At 48.0% G+C, this 23,777-nt stretch overlaps 1 protein-coding gene across 2 annotated transcripts in view; it reads left to right on the forward strand.

Moving 5' to 3' along the window:
* The window catches only part of pcgf6 (polycomb group ring finger 6), a 66,393-nt gene that overhangs the window by 8,940 nt on the left and 33,676 nt on the right, over positions 1-23,777 (forward strand). For both annotated transcript variants that reach the window (XM_070874930.1, XM_070874929.1), the window contains exons 4-7: positions 117-172; positions 3,436-3,495; positions 6,442-6,571; positions 14,666-14,693. In XM_070874930.1, the coding sequence (XP_070731031.1) occupies positions 117-172; positions 3,436-3,495; positions 6,442-6,571; positions 14,666-14,693 (274 nt within the window). The remainder of the gene's footprint in view (positions 1-116; positions 173-3,435; positions 3,496-6,441; positions 6,572-14,665; positions 14,694-23,777) is intronic.

A 23,777-nucleotide genomic window follows, 5' to 3' on the forward strand; every position in this document is an offset into this window, starting at 1 on the left:
GTTCCGATTTGTCTTTCTCGGATCGAAAGTGGGTGGCCTCACACGTGCCCACATTGCACTCGACCTGCCAGAATTTTGCCCACTTTTGTGATTAATGTGTTTTTGTTTTTTTCTAGGCTGGACAGAAAATTACAAGATATTGTTTACAAGCTTGTGCCCAACTTAGAAAGCAGTAAGTGATGTTGATCACACTGAACGTGCTGTCATGAACATAGCCTGGTTTCTCTGACAGTCAAGGGCAGACTGAGTGCTTCCAGCCACAGTCCTCACTGAGCGCACACACAGGACAGAAGAGTTCTCTGATTTAGCAAGCTCACTGTGGGAAATGGAAATGTCAGAACGATGCAGTAAAAGTGCTCGTTACTGTCTGGTTAGGTTCGAGGCTGCGTTGCCAGAATAAACAACATAGAAGCTTTGCATTGTCTCCACACAGTGTCTCCCTGGATGTGGGTGCGATGATATTGCGATCGATATAACGGGAATGAAGCTCGACTTCCCCCTGCACTGCAGTCATCCCGTGCTCCACATCTTCAGCAAAAGCCAGGCTGACCCTTGAGTTTCAATGTTGGGGGGGAGGGTCCGCCAGCCCTGGGGTCATATACTGGAGCTGTGAGGGGTGGCGGTGGTGCAGGAGTTGGGCCTGGGGGTCTGCTGGGGCACGTCCCTGAGCGATGGAGCTCTCCGCCCTTGGGCTACAATGGGGCCGGAATCACCCAGCCTGGTTGTGGCCCGCTTTTGCACAAAGAATGGGTTCTGCTGAACTAATCTCCAATTTACTAATCTCACGAGCTAAACACCCTGTCCGGGTTCCCAGGCTGATTTTAGGAACATAAGAAATAGGAGCAGGAGTGGGCCATTTGGCTGCTCGAGCCTGCTCCGCCATTTAATAATATCATGGCTGATCTGATCATGGACTCAGTTCCACTTCCCTGCCTGCTCCCCATCACCCTTTATTCCCTTATCTCTCAAAAATCTGTCTATCTCTGCTGTAAATATATTCAATGACCCAGCCTCCACAGCTCTCTGGGGCAGAAAATTTTACAGATTTACAACCCTCAGAGAAGAAATTCCTCCTCATCTCAGTTTTAAATGGGCGGCCCCTTATTCTGAGACTATGTCTCCTAGTTTTAGTTTCCCCTATGAGTGGAAATATCCTCTCTGCATCCACCTTGTTGAGCCCCCTCATTATCTTTTATGTTTCGATAAGTTACCCCTCATTCTTCTGAACTCCAATGTGTATCGGCTCAACCTATCTTCATGTCAACCCCCTCATCTCTGAAATCAAACTAGCGAGCCTTCTCTGAACAATCTCCAATGCAAGTATATCCTTCCTTAAATACGGAGACCAAAACTGTACACAGTACTCTAGGTGTGGCCTTACCAATACCCTGTACAGTTGTAGCAGGACTTCTCTGCTTTTATACTCTATCCCCCTTGCAATAAAGGCCAACGTTCCATTTGCCTTTCTTGATTACTTGCTGTACCTGCATACTAACTTTTTGTGTTTCATGCACAAGAACCCCCAGGTCCCTCTGTACTGCAGCACTTTGCAATTGTTCTCCTTTTAAATTATAATTTGCTTTCCTATTTTTTTCTGCCGAAGTGGATAATCTCACACTTTCCCACATTATACTCCATTTGCCAAATCTTTGCCCACTCACTTAGCCTGTCTATATCCCTTTGCAGACCTTGCACTCGTTGCCTTCATCAAGTCATTAATATAGATTGTAAATAGTTGAGGCCCCAGCACCGATCCCTGCGGCACCCCACTAGTTACTGTTTGCTAACTGGAAAATCACCCATTCATCCCGACTCTCTGTTTTCTGTTAGTTAGCCAATCTTCTATCCATGCTAATATATTGCCCCCAACCCCGTGAACTTTTATCTTTTTCAATAACTTTTTATGTGGCACCTTATCGAATGCCTTCTGGAAATCCAAATACACCACATCAACTGGTCCCCCTTATCCACCCTGCTCGTTACATCCTCCAGCAAATTTGTCAAACATGATTTCCCTTTCATAATACCATGCTGACTCAGCTTGAATGAATTATGCTTTTCCAAATGTGCTGCTACTGCTTCCTTAATAATAGACTCCAGCATTTTCCCAATGACAGATGTTAGGCTAACTGGTCTATAGTTCCCTGCTTTCTGTCTCCCTTTTTTAAATAGGGGCTTTACATGTGCGGTTTTTCAATCCGCTGGGATCTCCCCAGAATCTAGGGAATTTTGGTAGATTACAACCAATGCATCCACTATCTCTGCAGCTACTTCTTTTAAGACTCTAGGATGCAGGCCATCAGGTCCAGGGGACTTGTCCGCCCTTAGTCCCATTAATTTACTGAGTACAACTTATTTAGTCATTATATTAAGTTCCTCCCTTCTATAGCCCCTTGATTATCCACTATTGGGATGTTTTTAGTGTCTTCTACTGTGAAGACTGATGCAAAATATTTGTTCAATGTCTCTGCCATTTCCCTGTTCCCCATTATTAATTGCCCAGTCTCATCCTCTCATATCCTCATTGCTCCCTGTAGGTGCCCTTTGGGAATAGGTCTCACTGCATGTGAAGGCTTTGGTAAAGAATGACTAATTATCAAAACCTAAAGTGAGAGAGTGAGTAATTTAGCTTGGCAGCGGGAGTGTGGAGTGGGTATCCGCCATGCTCCAGTCTGGGAGCGATGGGGAATTAACCCTCACTGCCCCAGTCTGGGAGCGATGGGGAATTAACCCTCACTGCCCCAGTCTGGGAGCGATGGGGAATTAACCCTCACTGCCCCAGTATGGGAGCGTTGGGGAATTAACCCTCGCTGCCCCAGTATGGGAGCGTTGGGGAATTAACCCTCACTGCTCCAGTCTGGGAGCAATGGGAAATTAACCTTCACTGCCCCAGTCTGGAAGCAATGGGAAATTAACCCTCACTGCCCCAGTATGGGAGCGATGGGAAATTAACCCTCACTGCCCCAGTCTGGGAGCGATGGGAAATTAACCCTCACTGCCCCAGTCTGGGAGCGATGGGGAATTAACCCTCACTGCCCCAGTCTGGGAGCGATGGGGAATTAACCCTCACTGCCCCAGTCTGGGAGCGATGGGGAATTAACCCTCACTGCCCCAGTCTGGGAGCGATGGGGAATTAACCCTCACTGCCCCAGTCTTGGAGCGATGGGGAATTAACCCTCACTGCCTCAGTCTGGGAGCGATGGGAAATTAACCCTCAGTGCCCTGTCTGGGAGCGATGGACAGGGGGAGTTAACCCTCAATGTTCCAGTAAGAGCTTGAGGTGGCTTTGGCCCTCGAACCCTCACTGCTGGAGTCTGTTGGATTAATCATCTCAGCAGCCAGCTGTGGTTAGCACTGTGACCTTTGATGGGTTAAAAGATTATTTTTCTATTGCCACGTTAAGTCAGTGAGTGACGCGAGCTTCTTTGTTTTCAGGTGAGAAAAGACGGCTCCATGATTTTTACAGAGAGAGGGGGCTCGAGGTTCCTAAACCAGGTGAGTTCTAAAGACTCCGGGTGGCCAGTTCTTGCTGTTGCATCGCTCTGTGCTGGGATTGTGGTACCATGCTCTGTCTGTAGAATCTGCTGCACTGGGTTCATTGTTCGGTGACTTGGAATGCTAAACGTAAAGTGCCATCTGCCTGCTGATGGAACATGTGTCTCGTGGTGCGGTGAGTCACCATCTCCGTCGCGGCCCGGGGTAGCGCTGGCCGTCGCGGCCCCGGGTAATGCGAAGGGTATCGGAAGGACCGTGGATTTTCCACCTCAAGGTGCAGAAGCCACGTAAAAAACCCACCTGTACTCGCTCGGCTCGCTGGCACTGGGAGCGGGTACTGTGCGGGATTCCGCCCGTTGCACTCGTTGTGTAATAGTCTTTGTGGGGACCTCAAAAACTAAGCTCAGCTGGTGCCGAGTTTCTCCTCTCTTCCAAGTGGCGCTGGCAGTCAAACCTCTCCAGGAGATACTGGTTCTCCCTGATCTTCAATAGACTGAAGTGTGTAACTCTGACTGCATGGGCAGCTGGGAGAGTCCCTGCGCCTATTGTCAGTCAATTAGATCCTTGTCCCTTTGGTGCCTCAAACCCTGCTCCATGTAACAATCCATGGACCAACCCGTGGCAGAATTATAATATTTGGTGATCAGCATAAATGATTGCAGCAGCAAGTGTTTCCTTAGCATTAGGACACCATTACCCTCTGCTGTGTCACCACACTGGCTCTGTAATTGGCAGACACTAGCTCCAGGCTGGTCTCTGGGGTATTGATGCTGTGAAGAAGCCAAGTGCGGTCTGGGTGCAGTGGTGAACCTGACTGCTCTGTGGATTGGGATGTGTGCTGCAACAGGGAGGAGAATTTCAATGTTTCAACTAGAAAGTGGGCAGCCTTAAACCTTACTTTTCACTTCTTCTGGTTCCCTCTCTGAGGTCCAGCAGCTCCTCACCCTTCAGCCAGATGCACAGGCTCCCTGCCCACAGTAAGGTGATTGAATCTCACCCTGCAGATCCGGTCATTGGTTCCTTCCCCACATTCTGTGACTGTTGCATTGACCAGGCAGGGGGTTAATGATGTAGACCCAGACCCGACTGCTCCATAGCCCAGTGCATTCCATTCATTGTATGGCTGCCACCAATCCCGCTGGGGAGATTTCACATTGATCAGAGGGACCAGTTAGTGCGGAGCTGGATCTCACTCGGCCCATTCATTTCCCTGTAACTGCACTTTGCTGGAGTGGGACTGAACTCTCCTCATTCCATTCTTATACAGTCGTAGCAAGAGAATCTCCTGCAATGGCTTCTCTTCCTGCTCCTGCACCATTACTTCAGGAGCCCCCAAGGATCTATCCTTGGCCCCCTCCTATTTCTCATCTACATGCTGCCCCTCGGCGAAATCATCCGAAAACACAGCATCAGGTTCAAAATATACGCTGACAACACCCAGCTCTCCACCTCACCACAACCTCTCTCGACCCTTTCACTGTCTCTGATTTGTCACATTGTTTGTCCGACATCCAGTACTGGATGTGCAGAAATTTCCTCCAACTAAATAGTGAGAAGATCGAAGCCATTGTCTTCGGACCCGCCACAAACTCCGTTCATTCGCCACCAACTCCATCCTCCTGGCAATTGTCTGAGGCTGGACCAGACCGTTGCCCAACCTTGGTGTTGTATTTGGACCCCGAGATGAGCTTCTGACCACACATCCACTCCATTACCAAGTCTGCCTACTTCCACCTCCGTAACATCATCCGTCTCTGCCCCTCCCTCAGCTCATCTGCTGCTGAAATCCCTATCTATGCCTTTGTCACTACCAGACTCCGACTATTCCAGTGCTCTCCTGGCCTGCCTCCCATCTTTCACCCTACAAAAACTTGAGGTCCTCCAAAACCCAGCTGCCCGTTTCCTAACTTGCACCAAGTCCCGTTCACTCATAACCCCATGCTCGCTGGTCCGGCAATGCCTCAATTTAAAAATTCTCATCCTTGTTTTCAAATTCCTCCATTGCCTTGCCTCAGCTGTGGCTCAGTGGATGCCTCAGACTCGCCTCCGAGTCAGATGGTTGTGGGTTCAAGTCCCAATCCAGGGACTTGAGCACATAAATACTGGCTGACACTCCAGTGCTGTGCTGAGGGAGCGCTGCACTGTTGGAAGTGCCGTCTTTCGGATGAGACGTTAAACCGAGTCCCCATCTGCGCTCTCAGGTGGACGTAAAAGATCCCATGGCACTATTTTGAAGAAGAGCAGGGGAGTTAGCCCAGGTGTCCTGGCCAATATTTATCCCTCAATCAACATAACAAAACAGATTATCTGGTCATTATCACATATATCTTTGTGGGAGCTTGCTGTGCAAATTGGTTGCCACGTTTCCCACATTACAACAGTGACTACACTCCAAAAGTTCTTAATTGGCTATAAATTGCTTTGAGATGTCCGGTGGTCATGAAAGGCGCTATATAAATGTAAGTCTTTCTTTCCCTATCTTTGCAATCTCCTACCGTCCTGAGATTTCTGCACCTTTCCAATTCTGGCCTCTCGCGCATCCCTGATTTCCATCGGTCCACCATTCCTGGCTGTTCCTTGAGCTGCCTAGGTCCTAAGCTCTGGAATTCCCTTCCTAAACTTCTCTGCCTCGCTACCTCTCTCCTCCTTTAAGATGCTGCTTAAAACCTAGCTCTTTGACCAAGTTTTTGGTCACATGTCCTAATATCTCATAAGAACATAAGAACATGGAACAGGAGTAGGCCATCTAGCCCCTCGAGCCTGCTCCGCCATTCAAAAAGATCATGGCTGATCTCCTTATGTGGTTCTGTGTCAAATTTTGTTTGACGCTCCTGTGAAGCGTCTTGGGATGTTTTACTGCATTAAAGGTGCTATATAAATGCAAGCTGTTGTGTGCACGTTTCTCCTGACCATTGAAGGTTTCTCTCCTGTTCTGTGGCTATTCAGTTGTCCAGGTGCCCAGTAATGGTAAAGTGAGCCGTATCCGATCACTGGGTAAGAAGCTGGCACTGCCCATGGCTCCCCTGGAGGATCCATCGCCTCATCTCGACATCTCGTTGGTGCTCGAGTTCATTGGGTGAGTAACTTGTCACAGATTATTGCCTGTGTATCGAAGCCAGCTCAGCTCCCAGTCATTCATTGTGTGAAACGCCTTGAGACATTTTAAACCAATAAGTTGCTTAGTGTCAGCTTGGCTCAGTGGGCAGCACTCTAGCCTCTGAGTCACATGGTTGTGGATTTAAGCCTCAGTGCAGTGCTGAGGGAGTGCTGCACTGTTGGAGGTGCCATCTTTCGGATGAGTCGTTAAACTGTCCCTCAGGTGGACATAAATGAGCCCATGTCACTATTTTTGTCTGAAGAGCAGAGAGTTTTCCCCAGTATGCTGGCCAACATTGATCCCTCATCCAACACTAACAAAACAGATTATGTGGTCATTATCACATTGCTGATTGTGGGAGCTTGCTGTGCACAAATTGCCTGCCACGTTTCCTACATTACAACAGTGACTACTTCAAAAGTACCTCAATGACTGTGAAGCGCTTTGGGATGTCGAGGTTGTGAAAGGAGCTATATATAAATGCAAGTTCTGTCTTTATACATATATATTCGAAACATTCTGGAAATATGAAATAAAACCAGAAAATGTTGGAAATAGCTGTGTGTCGGTATCTGCGGAGACTGGTCCTATTTTGAGTGAGACTCCTTGCTTTCTGCTGACTGGTTACCTGCCTGGTTGTTCAAAGCCTGGGCAGGTGAATGTGCATAAATGGAGGTATCGCTCAGACAGGAGCTCGGGCTGGATAAGCTATTGGCCTTCTGCTTAATGATGCAGCAAAGCGATATCCTGGGCTGTGATCACTCATTGTATGATGCAATGAAATAAAACTCCTCAGCCCACAGTGTGCGAGTAAGGAGTTGTGTGTGTAACAGCACACGCTCCCAAGGCAGCTCATTCAGTCCAGTCCGGAAACAAGGCATGGCCCTGACCACGGTAGATAATGCAAACCCAGAATATTACTTCCAATCAATTCAGGATTGTAGGAGCAGAGGACATCAGCTTAAATTTAAAATCAATATTCGGGAGAGCTTCTTCACCCCAGGGTGAGGAATGCTGAGAATTGTTTGCAAGCGGGGACATTCAGGATGCAGTTGGATGCTGCACTGTGATAACCAGAGTACTGGAGGGATGACCTCTAATGGGTCAAGTGGCCTTTTCTCTGACTTTCGTTTACAGACTTACTGTGGTTTCTTTAAGATGGAGTTTCAATGTCAGAAGTTCTTTTACTTTACACTGAGTTTAGGCATCAGACACTTGCCTTGTGTAGTGTCAATTCCCACTGGGGCCTCTGCAGTCGGTTTGTTATTTGAGTAATTTTGGCGACAGTAATGCAGCGGTTCAGAGAGTGCGATCCGATCAGGGCTGGTGTTTGATGTTCCAGCTTGCCAGGCTGCGCGGTGTCTCCGCCTGGCTAGTGTTCCTAATGTGCCTGCGACGAGTGACTCTGCCCGTGTTGCAAATGGATTCTGGGTCAAAGACAAATTAACGTCGGGGATTAGAAACAGATTGAGACTTTCATAACTTTGTAACCATTGCACCTCAAGATCTAGATTCTTTCATCCTATTGGGCTAACAAGTCCTGTCTAACTCTTGCTGGTTGCGAGCCTTGTTCAGATTCCTAGATGCAGTTATACTCTGTGCCAGTGGATGGCTGCAGAGATCACAGTGTTTGTGAGTGACTCTCACACACATTTTCCACGTGGCCCATTCTGTGGATTTGAGACTTGGATGTTTATCTGGGAACAGGGAGTAGTTTCAGTCCTTTGGGTAATGTAAAGAACAGAATCACTTCATCAGTAGTCAATAAATTCCTTGTGAAACTCCCCGGCTGCCTTTTTCTTCACTGTCCCATTTCGGGGTCCCTGTGGATCTCGGCGTGTCACAGCCTTGTATAAGCCCTGCCCTGTATGGTGCTCATTACAGGTGGTAACCTTATACTGAGCTCACTACGGTACCAGGGTAAACTCCATGCACCGGAGTTACTGGGCATATTGCTGCATTTGCTCCATTTCACCGGTGCCTTCTCAAATCACATCTGTCCCTGAAACTGGATCATGGGGTCCTCCGGGGGGTGGGGGGTTCAGTTGTGTCTGGGGGGGGGGGGGGGGGTTCAGTTGTGTCTGGGGGGGGGGGTTCAGTTGTGTCTGGGGGGGGGGGGTTCAGTTGTGTCTGGGGGGGGGGGGTGTTCAGTTGTGTCTGGGGGGGGGGGTTCAGTTGTGTCGGGGGGGGGTTCAGTTGTGTCTGGGGGGGGGTTCAGCTGTGTCTGGGGGAGGGGGTTCAGCTGTATCCAGGTCTGGGGGAGAGGGTTCAGTTGTATCCGGGTCTGGGGGAGGGGGTTCAGTTGTATCCGGGTCTGGGGGAGGGGGTTCAGTTGTATCCGGGTCTGGGGGAGGGGGTTCAGTTGTATCCGGGTCTGGGGGAGGGGGTTCAGTTGTATCCGGGTCTGGGGGAGGGGGTTCAGTTGTATCCGGGTCTGGGGGAGGGGGTTCAGCTGTGTCTGGGAGAGGGGGTTCAATTGTATCCGGGTCTGGGGGAGGGGGTTCAGCTGTGTCTGGGAGAGGGGGTTCAATTGTATCCGGGTCTAGGGGAGGGGGGGTTCAGTTATATCTGGGTCTGGGGGAGGGGGTTCAGTTGTATCCGGGTCTGGAGGAGGGGGTTCAGTTGTATCCGGGTCTGGGGGAGTGGGTTCAGTTGTATCTGCTGCCCACTGTCGCCTGTAGTAGCCATGAGTTCGAGTGTTTGTCTGTCGATGGTTTGCTTTGCTACTTTAGCTTAAGTCTCAGTAAGGAACAGATCTCTCTTAATCAGATTGACTTTGCCTTCCGTGTTATAGACATGTCTGCACTGTGCTGGCCAGCTTCCCGGTGCCTGGGGTGCAGATGGATGGGTGGCTCTGCACTGTCCTATTGCACTGTCTACACAGATCAATCAGTCTGCTCAATGGTGCACAAAGTGAATATAGCAGTCTGACTCCCAGGGTGTACTGCAGCAGGGTATCTGAGGCCAAGACGAATAGAAAGTTGTATTGAAAGACTCAGATGTACCTCAGAACTTTGCAGAGTATGACAGAAGAAAGGAGAGCATCAAAGCTTAATGTGTTTTTGTTGTCGTGATGTCGGTGTCGTTGGCAAGGCCAGCATTTATTGTGCATCCCTAATTGCCCTTGGGAAGGTATTGGGAGCCGCCGCCTTGTCCTGCGCTTGTAGCCACAGTATTTGTGGCTGGTCCAGTTAAGTTTCTAGTCAATGGTGACCTTCCCCCTCCCAGGATGTTGATGGTGGGGGATTCGGCGATGGTAATGCCATTGAATGTCATGGGGAAGTGGTTCGACTCTCTTGTTGGAGATGGTCATTGCCTGATACTTGTGTGGACGAATGTTATTTACATAGGATTACATAGTTTATACGGCACAGAAACAGGCGGCCCAACCAGTCCATGCCGGCGTTTATGCTCCACTCGAGTCTCCTCCCATCTTTCTTCATCTAAATTTATCAGCATAACCCTCTATTCCCTTCTCCCTCATCTGCTTATCTAACCCCCCTTAAATGCATCTATACTATTCGCTTCAACCGTATTCTTGGGTAAAGAAGTTTCTTCTGAATTCCCTATTTGATTTCTCTCTGTCTCAGTCTCTCTGTCTCAGTCTCTCTGTCTCTGTCTCTCTGTCTCTCGCTCGCTCTCTGTCTCGCACGCTCTCTGTCTACTCTATCAAAATCTTTCAGAATTTACCGCTCATTAGCCCAAGCCTCGATGTTGTCCAGGTCTTGCTGCATGCAGGCATGGACTACTTCATTACCTGAGGAATTGCAAATGGAGCTGAACACTACGATGACTTGGACTTGCGGGTACAGGGCACAATTTTAAAATTTACAGATGACAGGAAACTTGGAAGTGTAGTAAACAGTGAGGAAGATAGTAATATAATTCAAGAGGACATAGACAGGCTGGTGGAATAGGCAGACACGTGGCAAATGGAATTCAACACAGAAAAGTGTGAGTTATACATTTTGGTAGGAAGAATGAGGAGAGACAATACATGTCTAAATGGTACAATTTTTAAGAACGTAAGAAATAGGAAAAGGAGTCAGCCATTGGGTCCCTCGTACCTGCTCCGCCTTTTAATAAGATCATGGCTGATCTGATCTTGGCCTCCGCTCCACTTCCCTGCCCGCTCCCTATAACCCTTGACTCCCTTATTGTTCAAAAATCTGTCTATTTCCACCTTAAATGACCCAGCCTCCACAGCTTTCTAGGGCAGAGAATTCCAAAGATTCACGATACTCTGAGGGAAGAAATTCCTCCTCATTTCTGTTTTAAATGGGCGACCCCTTATTCTGAAACTATGCCCCCTAATTCCAGACTCTCCCACGATTGGAAACATCCTCTCTGCATCTACCCTGTCAAGCCCTTTCAGGATCTTTCAATAAGATCACCTATAATTCTTCTAAACTCCAATGAGTATAGGCCCAACCAGCTCAACCTTTCTTTATATGACAACCCTTTCATCTCTGGAATCAACCTCATGAACCTTATCTGAACTGCCTCCAATGCAAGTATATCCCTCCTTAAATAAGGACACCAAAACTGTACGCATTACTCCAGGTGTGATCTCACCAACGCCCTTCACAGTTGTAGCAAGATTTCCCTTCTTTTATACTCTATTCCCCTTGGAATAAAGACCAACATTCCATTTGCCTTCCTAATTACTTGCTGTACCTGCATACGAACTTTTTGTGTTTCATGTACAGGGACCCCCAAATCCTTCTACCGTAGCATTTTGTAATCTCTCACCATTTAAATAATTTGCTTTTTTATTTTTCCTACCAAAGTGGATAACCCCACATTTTCTCATATACTCCATCTGCCAAATTCTTGCCCACTCACTTAGGCTGTCTATATCCCTTAGCAGATTCTTTGCGTCCTCACAGCTTGCTTTCCCATCTATCTTTGTATCATCAGCAAATTTGGCTACATTACATTCGGTCCCTTCATCCAAGTCTTTGATATGGATTGTAAATAGTTAAGGACCCAGCACTGATCCCTGTGGCACCCCACTAGTTACAGTTTGCCAACTGGAAAATGGCCCATTTATCCCAATACTTTGTTTTCTGTTATTTAGCCAATCCTCTCTCCATGCTAATATATTACCCCCAACCTCGTGAGTCCTTATCTCGTGCAGTAACCTTTTATGTGGCACCTGATCGAATGTTTTCTGGAACTCCAAGTACACGACATCTACTGTTTCCCCTTTATCCACCCTGCTTGATACATCCTCAAAGAACTTAGATGCACGGCAAGTTCTGGAGCACAAATCTTCAGCACTGCAGCCGGGCTGTTGTCGGGGCCCGCAGCCGTTCTTTATCCAGTGCCCTCAGCTGTTTCTTGATATCACATGGAATGAATTGAATTAGCTGTAGACTGGCTTCTGTGATGGTGGTCAGCATATTGGCTGCAAGGGGGGGTGGGGGGTGGTCTGTGTTGGTCAGTGTAATGGGCTGGGCGAGGGGTTGTGTGGTCAGTGTAATGAGCTGAGGGGGGGGGGGTTGTATGATCAGTGTAATGGGCTGGGGGGGGGAGTTGTGTGGTCATTGTAATGGGCTGGGGGGGGGGGGTTGTGTGGTCAGTGTACTGGGCTGGAGGTGGGGGGCTGTGGTTAGTGTACTGGGCTGGGGGAGGGGTGTGTGTTTGTGTGGTCAGTGTAATTGGGGGGGGGGGGGAGGGAGAGAGTTGGGGTTGTGTGATCAGTGTAATGGGCTGGAGGGGGGTGGGTGTGGTCAGTGTAATGGGCTGAGGTAGGGCTGTGTGTTTGTGTGGTCAGTGTAATGTGAGGGGAGGGTGGGGGGGGGTGCCGCGGGAGTTGTGTGTTGGAGCGAGTGCTCTCTGCACTTTTAAGCCTGAGATGATAATTATGAAGGAGGCTGGGTTGTCACAACACTGATTTTCCTGAATACAAAAGGTTTAGTTCTGAAAGTCACGATGTTTCGTTGCCTGTAGTTTATTTGTAAGAAGATGTGAAGTTCTTTGAGTAGAGAATCCTCACTGACACTGGATGATGCTGCAGGTTTAATGGATCGAGTTAATTTGTCACTTAAGTGTCTCAGTCCCAGTCAGCCTTGTGGGCAGAGCACAGCGCCCAACCTAACGTGCCTTGGGTTTGATGCTGGCTTCTGTTTTTAAGCCTCTGTGACCCGGCCCTCAGACTGTAACTATTCGCACTCTCTATTGTTGAGGATTCTGAGACTGCGCTCCTTTTGCATTTGGATTGTCACTAATTGGGGAATTTTGCTGCAGATTGTTACAGAATCAGTTTCGTCACTCCTTCCAACCCCGTTTTCTCCCCACCACTCCTGAGAGTGTTAATCCTTACTGTCCGCCTCCCTCCCTCTACTTCACCCATTTCTTTAGGTGTGAATCTAGGTGGCGAGTGATGGCTAGCTATTCACTGAGCAGGCATCACCAAAATGTCCTCATCCCATGTACTTTCCCACAGGAGTCGCTGCATTGTGACCAGAAGTGGGACTCAGCTGATTTTTTTAATTCTCCCTAACCTAGAGGAATGAGGTTGAGTAGCAAACCCGGAAGCTGCCTCTGATCAGTTCAACCAACGGGGCACAGATCAGGCGACTCACCTGGGCCTATTGGTGCACTGAGCAGGGATCTTCCCCCAATAGACTGAACTGGCTTCTGAAGTAAATGTAGTTAAACTACAGATCTCCAGACTAGCCTGCAGGAACCATCCATTGTTACTCTGGGAACCAGTCCCAGGGTCAGGGAACATCTATTGTGACTGGGGATCAGTCACAGGGCCAGAAAACCAGTGGAAGAACATAAGAAAAGTCAAGGAAAGAAGAGGCTGGTTGCCCGATCATAGCCGGTGTCCAGTGTTCCGAAGCTCCCAGCCTGGAATCCAGGTGCGCTTTAAGTGTCTCAATTTATGCCTGCGCTGCTCTAGAGGATTAGTCGGCCATTTATCGTTCTTTGCTTCTTTGCCTGCAGTTTGTTCTAGTGCGGAGATTTTCCATGTTCCCAGCTGACCTTTGTTAATGAACCCCCCCACCACCCGCCCCAAAAGACTGGATGCTGGGGATCTATTTAGATTTTCAAGACTGAGATCAATGAATTTTTGTTGGATAAGAGCATCAAGGGCTATGGAACAAAGGCAGGTAAATGGAGTTGAGGTGCAGATCAGCCATGAATGGTAGAGCAGGCTCAAGGGGCTGAATGACCACCTGTTCCTGTGTTCCTGAGATCTGGGAGACTAGTCAGGCATTTTTACTTCAAATGAAATAACATTTTCAAGACAATCAATAGACTGTATTGTTACTGCTTAGTCTGGGAGTGGGCATATGTACTGCTGATATTGATCCCGCATTTACATTTATTTAACACCCTATCAGCATCTCTCAAATGGCTCCACTTGCAATGTGTGCCATAGTTGTAATGTAGATCAGATTCCACAAACAGCAATGAGATCACTGACCAATTGATGTGTTTTTGGTGATGGTAGCTGAGGGGAATGTTGGTCAAGACACTGGGAAACTCACTGCTCTTCTTGGGATTGTGCTATGGGATCTTTAGCATTCACCTGCGTTAATGGGCCATTCAGCACAGATTGCTAAAGGGCTGGTTATGCTTGATCAATTATGCTGAATTCTTCGAAGAAATAAGAGAAGAGAGATAAAGAAAATTCGATGTAATACTTTGTAATCTCATCCAACGAATGGTACTTCTGGTAATGCACCTGAGTGTCAGCCTGGATTTTGTGCTGAAATCTTGTAGTGGGACTTGAACCCACGACCTCCTGATTTGGAGTTGAGAATCTTGCCAACTGAGCCATGGAGTAATCTGATCTGGTTAGTAGTTTGGACGTGTCCAATGGCAAGGTCTGCTGCATGTGAGGGTATCTCGAGCTGCTTGGTTATTCGTTCCGAGTTTAGAGGGAAAAGAATCGGTGAATGTTGACCCTTCACCTTGGCTTCTCGAGTAAACACTCCAAACCTGAGGAAGGGTCGCACCCGAACCTGCTGTATGTTTCTGGAATTTTCTGCTTCAGCTGAGGTGGTCTCGGTCCTGGGCTGTCACAAGCTAATGGTTGTTGTTCTGTTTTTGCAGAGCTGATCTTGGAGTTGGCGATTATAAGGTAGGTGCATTGTAAGCAAAATAAACTCATTAAGATCCTTTTTCTAAAGCCGGTGCACTGCACTGGCCGTTGGATTTGCACAGTTATTGCTGGGTCAGCTGCAGATACATTAGGGCCGTTGCAATGGGCAGTGTTGGTGGCTCCAGTTGATAACTTCATTTCATTCTGGGAAGGAAAGGTTTGTTGAGGTCTATTGGCCAATTGCTCAGAATTCTCAGCTATGGACGGCATCACGTTTGGAGAGACATTTCCTTTCAGGCCAATCTGCTGCTGCAGCAACTGTGGAACTTTGGGTTACTCTATGTGGGGTGGGGGGCGCTTATAGAATCATAGAAATTTACAGCACAGGAGGCCATTCGGGTCTGCGGCAGCGGAAAAGGGGCTATCTAGCCGAATCCCACTTTCCAGCTCTCGGTCCATAGCCCTGTAGGTTATGGCACTTCAGGTGCATATCCAAGTACTTTCTAAATGCGATGAGGGTTTCTGCCTCTAACACCCTTTCAGGTAGTGAGTTCCAGACTCCCATCACCCTCTGGGTAAAAATAATTCTCCTCAACTCCCCTCTAATCATTCTACCAGTTACTTTAAATCTATGTGCCCTGGTTGTTGACCCCTCTGCTAAGGGAAACGGATCCTTCCTATCAACTCTCACTAGGCCTCTCATAATTTTATACACCTCAATAAGTCTCCGTTCAGCCCCCTCTGTTCCAAAGAAAACAATCCCAGCATCTCCAATCTTTCCTCACAGCTAAAATTATCCAGTCCAGGCAACATCCTCATAAATTTTCTCTGTACCCTCTTTAGTGCAATCACATTTTTCCTGTAAATCGGCGACCAGAACTGCACATAGTACTCTAGCTGTGGCCTAGCTAGTGTTTTATACAGTTCAAGCATAACATCCCTGCTCTATATTCTATGCCTTAGCTAATGAAGGAAAGTTTCCTGTATGCCTTCTTAACCACCTTATCTACCTGTCCTGCTACCTTCAGGGATCTGTGGACATGCACTCCAAGGCCCATTTGTTCCTCCACATTTCTCAGTGTCCTATCATTTATTGTGTATTCCTTTGCCTTGTTAGCTCTCCCCAAATGCATTACCACTCACTTCTCTGGATTTAATTCCATTTGCCATTTTTCTGCCCAGCTGACCAGTCCATTGATTTCTTCTTGCAGTCTACAGCTTTCTTCCTCATTATCAACCCCACGGCCAATTTTTATATCATCTGAAGCTTCTTAATCATGTCCCAAACATTGAAGTCTAAATCATTGATATATACCACAAAAAGGAAGGGACCCAGCACTGAGCCCTGTGGAACCCCACTAGAAGCAGTCACCGAAACACCCATCGATCATTACCATTTGCTTCCTGCCACTGAGCCAAATTTGGATCTAGTTTGCCACTTTGTCTGGATCCCATGGGCTTTTATCTTTCTGACCAGTCTGCCATTTGGGGCCTTGCCAAAAGCCTTGCTGAAATCCATATCCACTACATCAAACGCACTACCCTCATCGATCCTCCTTGTTACTTCCTCAAAATATTCAATCAAGTTAGTCAGATACACTCTTCCCTTAACAAATTCATGCTAACTGTTCTTGATTAATATGTGCCTTTCTAAATGACGATTAATACTTATATCGCGAGGAGGGGGTTATATCGTGGGGCTGTACAGCGGGGAGCGGGTGTGTATGGCGGGGTGGGGAATGGGGGTGTACGGCGGGGGGAGCCAGGCGGGGGTGTATGGCGTGGGGAGTCGGGCGGGGAACGGGGGTGTACAGCGGGGTGGGGAGCGGGAGTGTACAGCGGGGGAAGCCGTGCGGGGGGGCGGGGGTGTAGGGCGAGGAGTGGGGGTGTACACCGGGCGGTGTACAGCGGGGGGAGCCAGGCCGGGGTGGGGGGGGGGGGGGTGTACGGCGGGGGAGCAGGGGTGTACGGCGGGGAGCCGAGCAGGGGTGCGGTGCCGGGTGGGGTGGGGTGCGGTGCGGGGCAGGGAGCAGGGGTGTGGTGCAGGGCAGGGAGCGGGGGTGAGGGGCGGGGAACGGGGGTGTAGGGCGGGGAGAGCCGCGTGGAAAGGTCATTCATGAAGCCACTACCCCACAGTCAATTCTCCATTTTGTATTTGTTAGAAGTGCTGATGTCCGCTAACTTGCAGCTGAGGATATGGATTTATTCTGCATCATTGCAAGGGAGCAGGCTATACATTGCCCTGTGCCATCTGTCTGAGGTGTCGCACATCTTTTACTTAGGCCTGAAACTTGACAGGATTTTAAAATCCAATATTGCACCACCTCCTTGCTAAAATCCAGCTGGTGTCCTGTGAATCCGAGCATTCCTGGAACAATAGAAACTCTCAAACTGTTCACCTACCAATGACATTGGCATTGGCATTAAATCATGGACACACTGACCGGTGTCTGCTCGCTGCTCTCCCACCAAGCTCCCTGTGATTTTTGCAACAACATTATTTTAGTTTCATGCACCTGCTGAACAGCTACATTTACTGTAATCAGGGGTGGAAGAGGAGTAGAAGCACTTGATATAGAAATGGGTCCTCAGTGCTGGAGAGTCTGTTTGGATCGAGACATGGTGCTGAGTAATAATTATAAACTGAGAATTATTCACAGTAATAAGTGGAGTCAGCAGCAGATCTCTCAAGCCTTGCAAAGCTGCCGACTTCAATTTAAAAAAAAATCTACATGCACTGGTGTGTGAAGGAGAAGCAGACTGGATTATTTGCAGTATTGAGCTGTCAGCAAGCTGTCTACCAGCTGGAAACAAGGCACTTCTGCGAGCTGGAGCCTGCCGTCTAGATGGGGGATTGCAGTGGGTTAGAAAAGGGCATCAGTGTAAAGGGAGGCTGTGCAGACTGGGGACGTGGTGGATACAAGGACTGAGGAGTGAGGCATCTAGTTTAGAGGAAGGCATCAGCAATGAAGAAGGGGTTCCCTAGCAATAGCTCTGCTGGGCAGGGGATACATCCACGTGGGATTGGGGGAGGGGTCATCCACTCAGGATTGGTGGTGGGGGGGATCATTCATGCGGGATTGGTGTTGGGGGGGAGAGGTCATCCACGCGGGATTGGTGTTGGGGGGGGGGGTGGGGGGGGAAGAGGTCATCCACGCGGGATTGGTGGTGGGAGAGGGGGTCATCTATGCGGGATTGATGCTGGGGGACATGTACAAGCTAGGCCCTGTAAACGTTCCCATTATAGGAAGGACAGTGAACGATCCACAGTGAGCAATGTTCCCGGTAAGCTGCGCGGCTGTCTGGAGGTCCCGCGCAGGCTGCTTGCCGGCTTTACAACGGAAGAACTGCGCGTGCGTGGGAATTTGAATGGGCCGCGCACCCAAAACAAAATTATAGAGGGAATGTTGCTGATCACTAATCAATAGTGAGTGAGTGAGCAATCGTGATGGAGCGTGAGATCGATCGATCGATGGTAAGTGATCAGCACTGAGAGGCATTTTGGGGCTCAGGCTTTGACATTAAATTGCAGTTGAGAGTTTGTGTGTGTTTCTTTTACTTTTCTCCCCTCTTCCCTGAGGCTCACTGTTGCCTGGGTACGGTGGCATCTGTGGCAGCCCCTGACGTACTTCACAAACTGCCCAATCTTCATGTGGGAACCTTGACGAAGTGCTAGCAAATATTCGAGCATGGGAGGCCCAGCCCAAGGCTGATCCTGCTCTCACCTCATGTCCCTGCACACAGCTCTTTCCAGGAATCACTGGATACTGATCAGGAGTTGGAATCATGGCTGGATTTTTGCCTCCATCCTCTCCCAACCAAAGGCAATTGTAGTATTCCCTGCCTGAGATCAGTTAAGTTAGCGGAATCCGGCTTGGTACCTTCCAAGTGTTACGGTCCAGACCACACTAGGCAGTGCATGTACCCCGAGCCATGTGGCGTCCCCGCATGCACTATTTAACAATTTGTACTGTGTACATTTCAATAAATGTTATACTTCGGTTGCTTCTCTGAAGCCTCTGAATGCTGGCTCTGTGTCACACAGTGTGAAAAATGACTGCTTGTGATCAGGAGCAAGAAACCTGGCTGCATTTTCTTGCCCTTACCCCCACCCCTCAGTACCCATTGCCACTGATTGTAGCAGTAACACCTTCAATGGCACCTGAGCTATTAGCTGACTCAGCACAGACCAGGCATTTGTGCAAAATGACTGAGCCCCACAATCCAGGTATCTAGCAGTTCACTATCAACGCCTCTACCTTTAAGACATCCTTCTGTAAAGAGTTCCGGCTTGAGTTAAAGTGCTGCCATAGAGCCTGCTCTCAGTAGAGGGATGGAGTAAGCTCTATTGGGTATAGTCCGTCAGCCTCCCCTTAATGCCACTGGCACAGAAAAGATGCAGCAAGCAGCCATATAAACCTCGGTGAGGTGAGAGTTAACGTTGGTGTCCAGATAGAAACACCGGTCGTCTTGAGATTTCTTTCTCGGGAGCTGTTTGTCGATGCAGGCTGGGGCGCGGTGATAAAATAAGAACATAAGAAATAGGAGCAGGAGTTGGCCATTTGGCCCTGCGAGCTTGCTCCGCCATTTAATAAGATCATGGCTGATCTGATCTTGGGCTCAGCTCCACTTCCCTGCCCTCTCCCCATAACCCTTCACTCCCTTATCGCTCAAAGATCTGTCTGTCTCCACCTTAAATATATTCAATGACCCAGCCTCCACAGCTCTCTGGACAGAGAATTCCACAGATTTATGATCCTCTGAGCGAAGAAATTCCTCCTCATCTCAGTTCTAAATGGGTGACTCCTTATTCTTAAACTATGTCTCCTAGTTCTAGATTCCCCCATGAGGATGATACAAAGATGGGTGGGAAAGCAAGTTGGACACACAAAATCTGCACTGTGATATAGACAGGCTAAGTGAGTGGGCAAACATTTGCCAGGTGGAGTATAATGTGGGAAAGTGTAAGATTATCCACTTTGGTAGGAAAAATAAAAAAGCAAATTATTATTTAAATGGAGAAAGATTACAAAATGCTGCAGTACAGAGGGACCTGGAGGTCCTTGTGCATGAAACTCAAACATCCTCTCTGCATCCACCTTGCCTATCCCCTCAGTATCTTATATGTTTCAATAAGATCACTCTCATTCTTCTAAACTCCAATGAGCATAGGCCCAACCTGTTCAACCTTTCTTCTTAAGTCAACCCCTTCATCTCAAGAATCAACCCAGTGAACCTGCTCTGAATTGCCTCCAATACAAGTATATCCCTCCTTAAGGGCTTAATTTTCCCCAAAGCATTTTTTGGCTTACTTGAAGAGTTCCGCCCGATTTTTTTTTGTGGCCCGAGTATGGCAAAAAAAAATGCATTGTAAGTTTCCCCTTAGGATCTCTCCATTTTGGCGTGGCCGAACCTGAGGGGGGTGGAGCCTTGATCTGCGTCAAAAAGATCGGGCTGCCATGGTAACCTGTGAGTTCTCCTGCCTGCCGGTGAGTTCTGTCAGTTCTCCTGCCTGCCCCTAGCCCTGGCCGAGTGGCCTCACTGTCTGCTCCCTGCCCCTAGCCCAGGCCGAGAGGTCTCCTCCGTCCTGGTCAAAGGCTCCCCCCCCCCACCCGCTCTCCCTCCCGCACCTCTGTCTTCCACCCCCATCTCTCTCTCCCCCTCTTATCTTTCCTGCTTCTGCTGTCTGGACATCTGCTGCACTTACCTGCGCCGATTTCCTTAACTCTCCTCAAGGATTTTCTCAAGCGGCCACATACGCTGGCCTAAGTAGAAATGGAGTAACTATTAGCTGGCCAAAGTTGCCTAAATGGCCAGAACTGGCATAGGTGGCTGGTAACGCCCCCTTTTGAGAAAAAAAACGAACGTAAAAAAAACGTAACTAAGTGCAAATTGATTGGGGAAACATAGAAAATAGGTGCAGGAGTAGGCCATTCGGCCCTTTGAGCCTGCACACCATTCAATAAGATCATGGCTGATCATTCCCTCAGTACCCCTTTCCTGCTTTCTCTCCATACCCCTTGATCTCTTCAGCCGTAAGGGCCATATCTAACTCCCTCTTGAATATATCCAATGAACTGGCATCAACAACTCTCTGCGGCAGGGAATTCCACAGGTTAACAACTCTGAGTGAAGAAGTTTCTCCTCATCTCAGTCCTAAATGGCCTACCCCTTATCCTAAGACTCTGCCACCTGGTTCTGGACTTCCCCAACATCGGGAACATTCCACCCACATCTAACCTGTCCCGTTCCGTCAGAATCTTATATGTTTCTATGAGATTCCTCCCATCCTTCTAAACTCCAATGTATAGATGCCCAGTTGATCCAGTCTCTCCTCATATGTCAGTCCAGCCATCCCTAGAATTAGTCTGGTGAACCTTCGCTGCACTCCCTCAATAGTAAGAACGTCCTTCCTCAGATTAGGAGACCAAAACTGAACACAATATTCCAGATGAGGCCTCACCAAGGCCCTGTACAACTGCAGTAAGACTTCACTGCTCCTATACTCAAATCCCCTAGCTATGAAGGCCAATGTACCATTTGCCGCCTTCACCGCCTGCTGTACCTGTATGACAACTTTCAATGACTGATGAACCATGACACCCAGGTCAAGTTGCACTTCCCCTTTTCCTAATTTGCCGCCATTCAGATAATATTCTGTCTTTGCATTTTTGCCCCCAAAGTGGATAACCTCACATTTATCCACATTATACTGCATCTGCCATGCATTTGCCCACTCACCTAACCTGTCCCAAGTCATCCTGCAGCCTTTTAACATCCTCCTCACAGCTCACACTGCCACCCAGTTTCGTGTCATCTGCAAACTTGGAGATATTACACTCAATTCTTTCATCCAAATCATTGATGTATATTGTAAAGAGCTGGGGTCCCAGCACTGAGCCCTGCGGCACTCCACTAGTCACTGCCTGCCATTCTGTAAAGGACCCGTTTATCCCAACTCTCTGCTTCCTGTCTGCCAACCAATTCTCTATCCACGTCAGTATATTACCCCCGATACCATGTGCTTTGATTTTGCACACCAATCTCTTGTGTGGGACCTTGTCAAAAGCCTTTTGAAAGTCCAAATACACCACATCCACTGATTCTCCCTTGTCCACTCTACTAGTTACATCCTCAAAAAATTCCAGAAGATTTGTCAAGCATGATTTCCCCTTCATAAATCCATGCTGACTTGGACCGATCCTGTCACTGCTTTCCAAATGTGCTGCTATTTCATCCTTAATAATTGATTCCAACATTTTCCCCACTACTGATGTCAGGCAACCGGTCTATAATTGCCTGCTTTCTCTCTCCCTTTTTAAAAAGTGGTGTTACATTAGCTACCCTCCAGTCCATAGGAACTGATCCAGAGTCGATAGACTATTGGAAAATGATCACCAATGCATCCACTATTTCTAGGGCCACTTGGGATGCAGACTTTCAGGCCCCGGGGATTTATCAGCCTTCAATCCCATCAATTTCCCTAACACAATTTCCCGCCTAATAAGGATATCCTTCAGTTCCTCTTTCTCACTAGACCCTCGATCCCCTAGTACTTCCGGAAGGTTATTTGTGTCTTCCTTCATGAAGACAGAACCAAAGTATTTGTTCAATTGGTCTGCCATTTTTTTGTTCCCCATTATAAATTCACCTGAATCCTACTGCAAGGGATCTACGTTTGTCTTCACTAATCTTTTTCTCTTCACATATCTATAGAAGTTTTTGCAGTCAGTTTTTATGTTTCCGGCAAGCTTCTTCTCGTACTCTATTTTTCTCCCCATAATTAAACCCTTTGTCTTCCTCTGCTGAATTCTAAATTTCTCCCAGTCCTCCGGTTTGTTGCTTTTTCTAGCCAATTTATATGCCTCTTCCTTGGATTTAACACTATCCTAAATTTCCCTTGTTAGCCATGGTTGAGCCACCTTCCCAGTTTTATTTTTACTCCGGACAGGGAAGTACAATTGCTGAAGTTCATCCATGTGATCTTTAAATGTTTGCCATTGCCTATCCACCGTCAACCCTTTAAGTATCATTTACCAGTCTATTCTAGCCAATTCACGCCTCAAACCATTGAAGGTACCTTTCCTTAAGTTCAGGACCCTAGTTTCTGAATTAACTGTGTCACTCTCCACCTTAATAAAGAATTCTACCATGTTATGGTCACTCTTCCCCAAGGGGCCTCGCACAACAAGATTGCTAATTAATCCTTTCTCATTACACATAACTCAGTCTAGGATGGCAGCTCCCTCGTTGGTTCCTCGACATATTGGTCTAGAAAACCATCCCTAATACACTCCAGGAAATCCTCCTCCACCGCATTGCTACCAGTTTGGTTAGCCCAATCAATATGTAATTAAAGTCACCCATGATAACTGCTGTACCTTTATTGCATGCATCCCTAATTTCTTGTTTGATGCTGTCCCCAACCTTTCTACTACTGTTTGGTGGTCTGTACACAACTCCCACTAGCGTTTTCTGCCCAGCCTTGGTCACCCTGGAGCCATGTCTCCGTAATGCCAATTACATCATACCCGTTAATTGCTATCTGCGCAGTTAATTCGTCCACCTTATTCCGAATACTCCTCGCATTGAGACACAGAGCCTTCAGGCGTGACTTTCTAATACACTTTGCCCCTTTACAATTTTGGTATAATGTGACCCTTTTTGCTTTTTGCCTTGGGGTTCTCTGCCCTCCACTTTTACTTTTCTTCTTTCTATCTTCTGCCCCATTCTACTTCCCTCTGTCTCCCTGCATAGGTTCCCATCCCCCTGCCATATTAGTTTAACTCCTCCCCAACAGCATTAGCAAACACTCCCCCTAGGACATTGGTTCCGGTCCTGCCCAGGTGCAGACCGTCCGGTTTGTACTGGTCCCACCTCCCCCAGAACCGGTTCCAATGTCCCCGGAATTTGAATCCCTCCCTTGTGCACCACTCCTCAAGCCACGTATTCATCTGAGCTATCCTGCGATTCCTACTCTGACTAGCACGTGGCACTGGTAGCAATCCTGAGATTACTACTTTTGAGGTCCTACTTTTTAATTTAACTCCTAGCTCCCTAAATTCGTCTCGTAGGACTTCATCCTGTTGTTTACCTATATCGTTGGTACCTATATGCACCACG

The sequence above is a fragment of the Pristiophorus japonicus genome, chromosome 3 (assembly GCF_044704955.1).
Source record: "Pristiophorus japonicus isolate sPriJap1 chromosome 3, sPriJap1.hap1, whole genome shotgun sequence".
In the NCBI taxonomy this organism is placed as follows: domain Eukaryota; kingdom Metazoa; phylum Chordata; class Chondrichthyes; family Pristiophoridae; genus Pristiophorus; species Pristiophorus japonicus.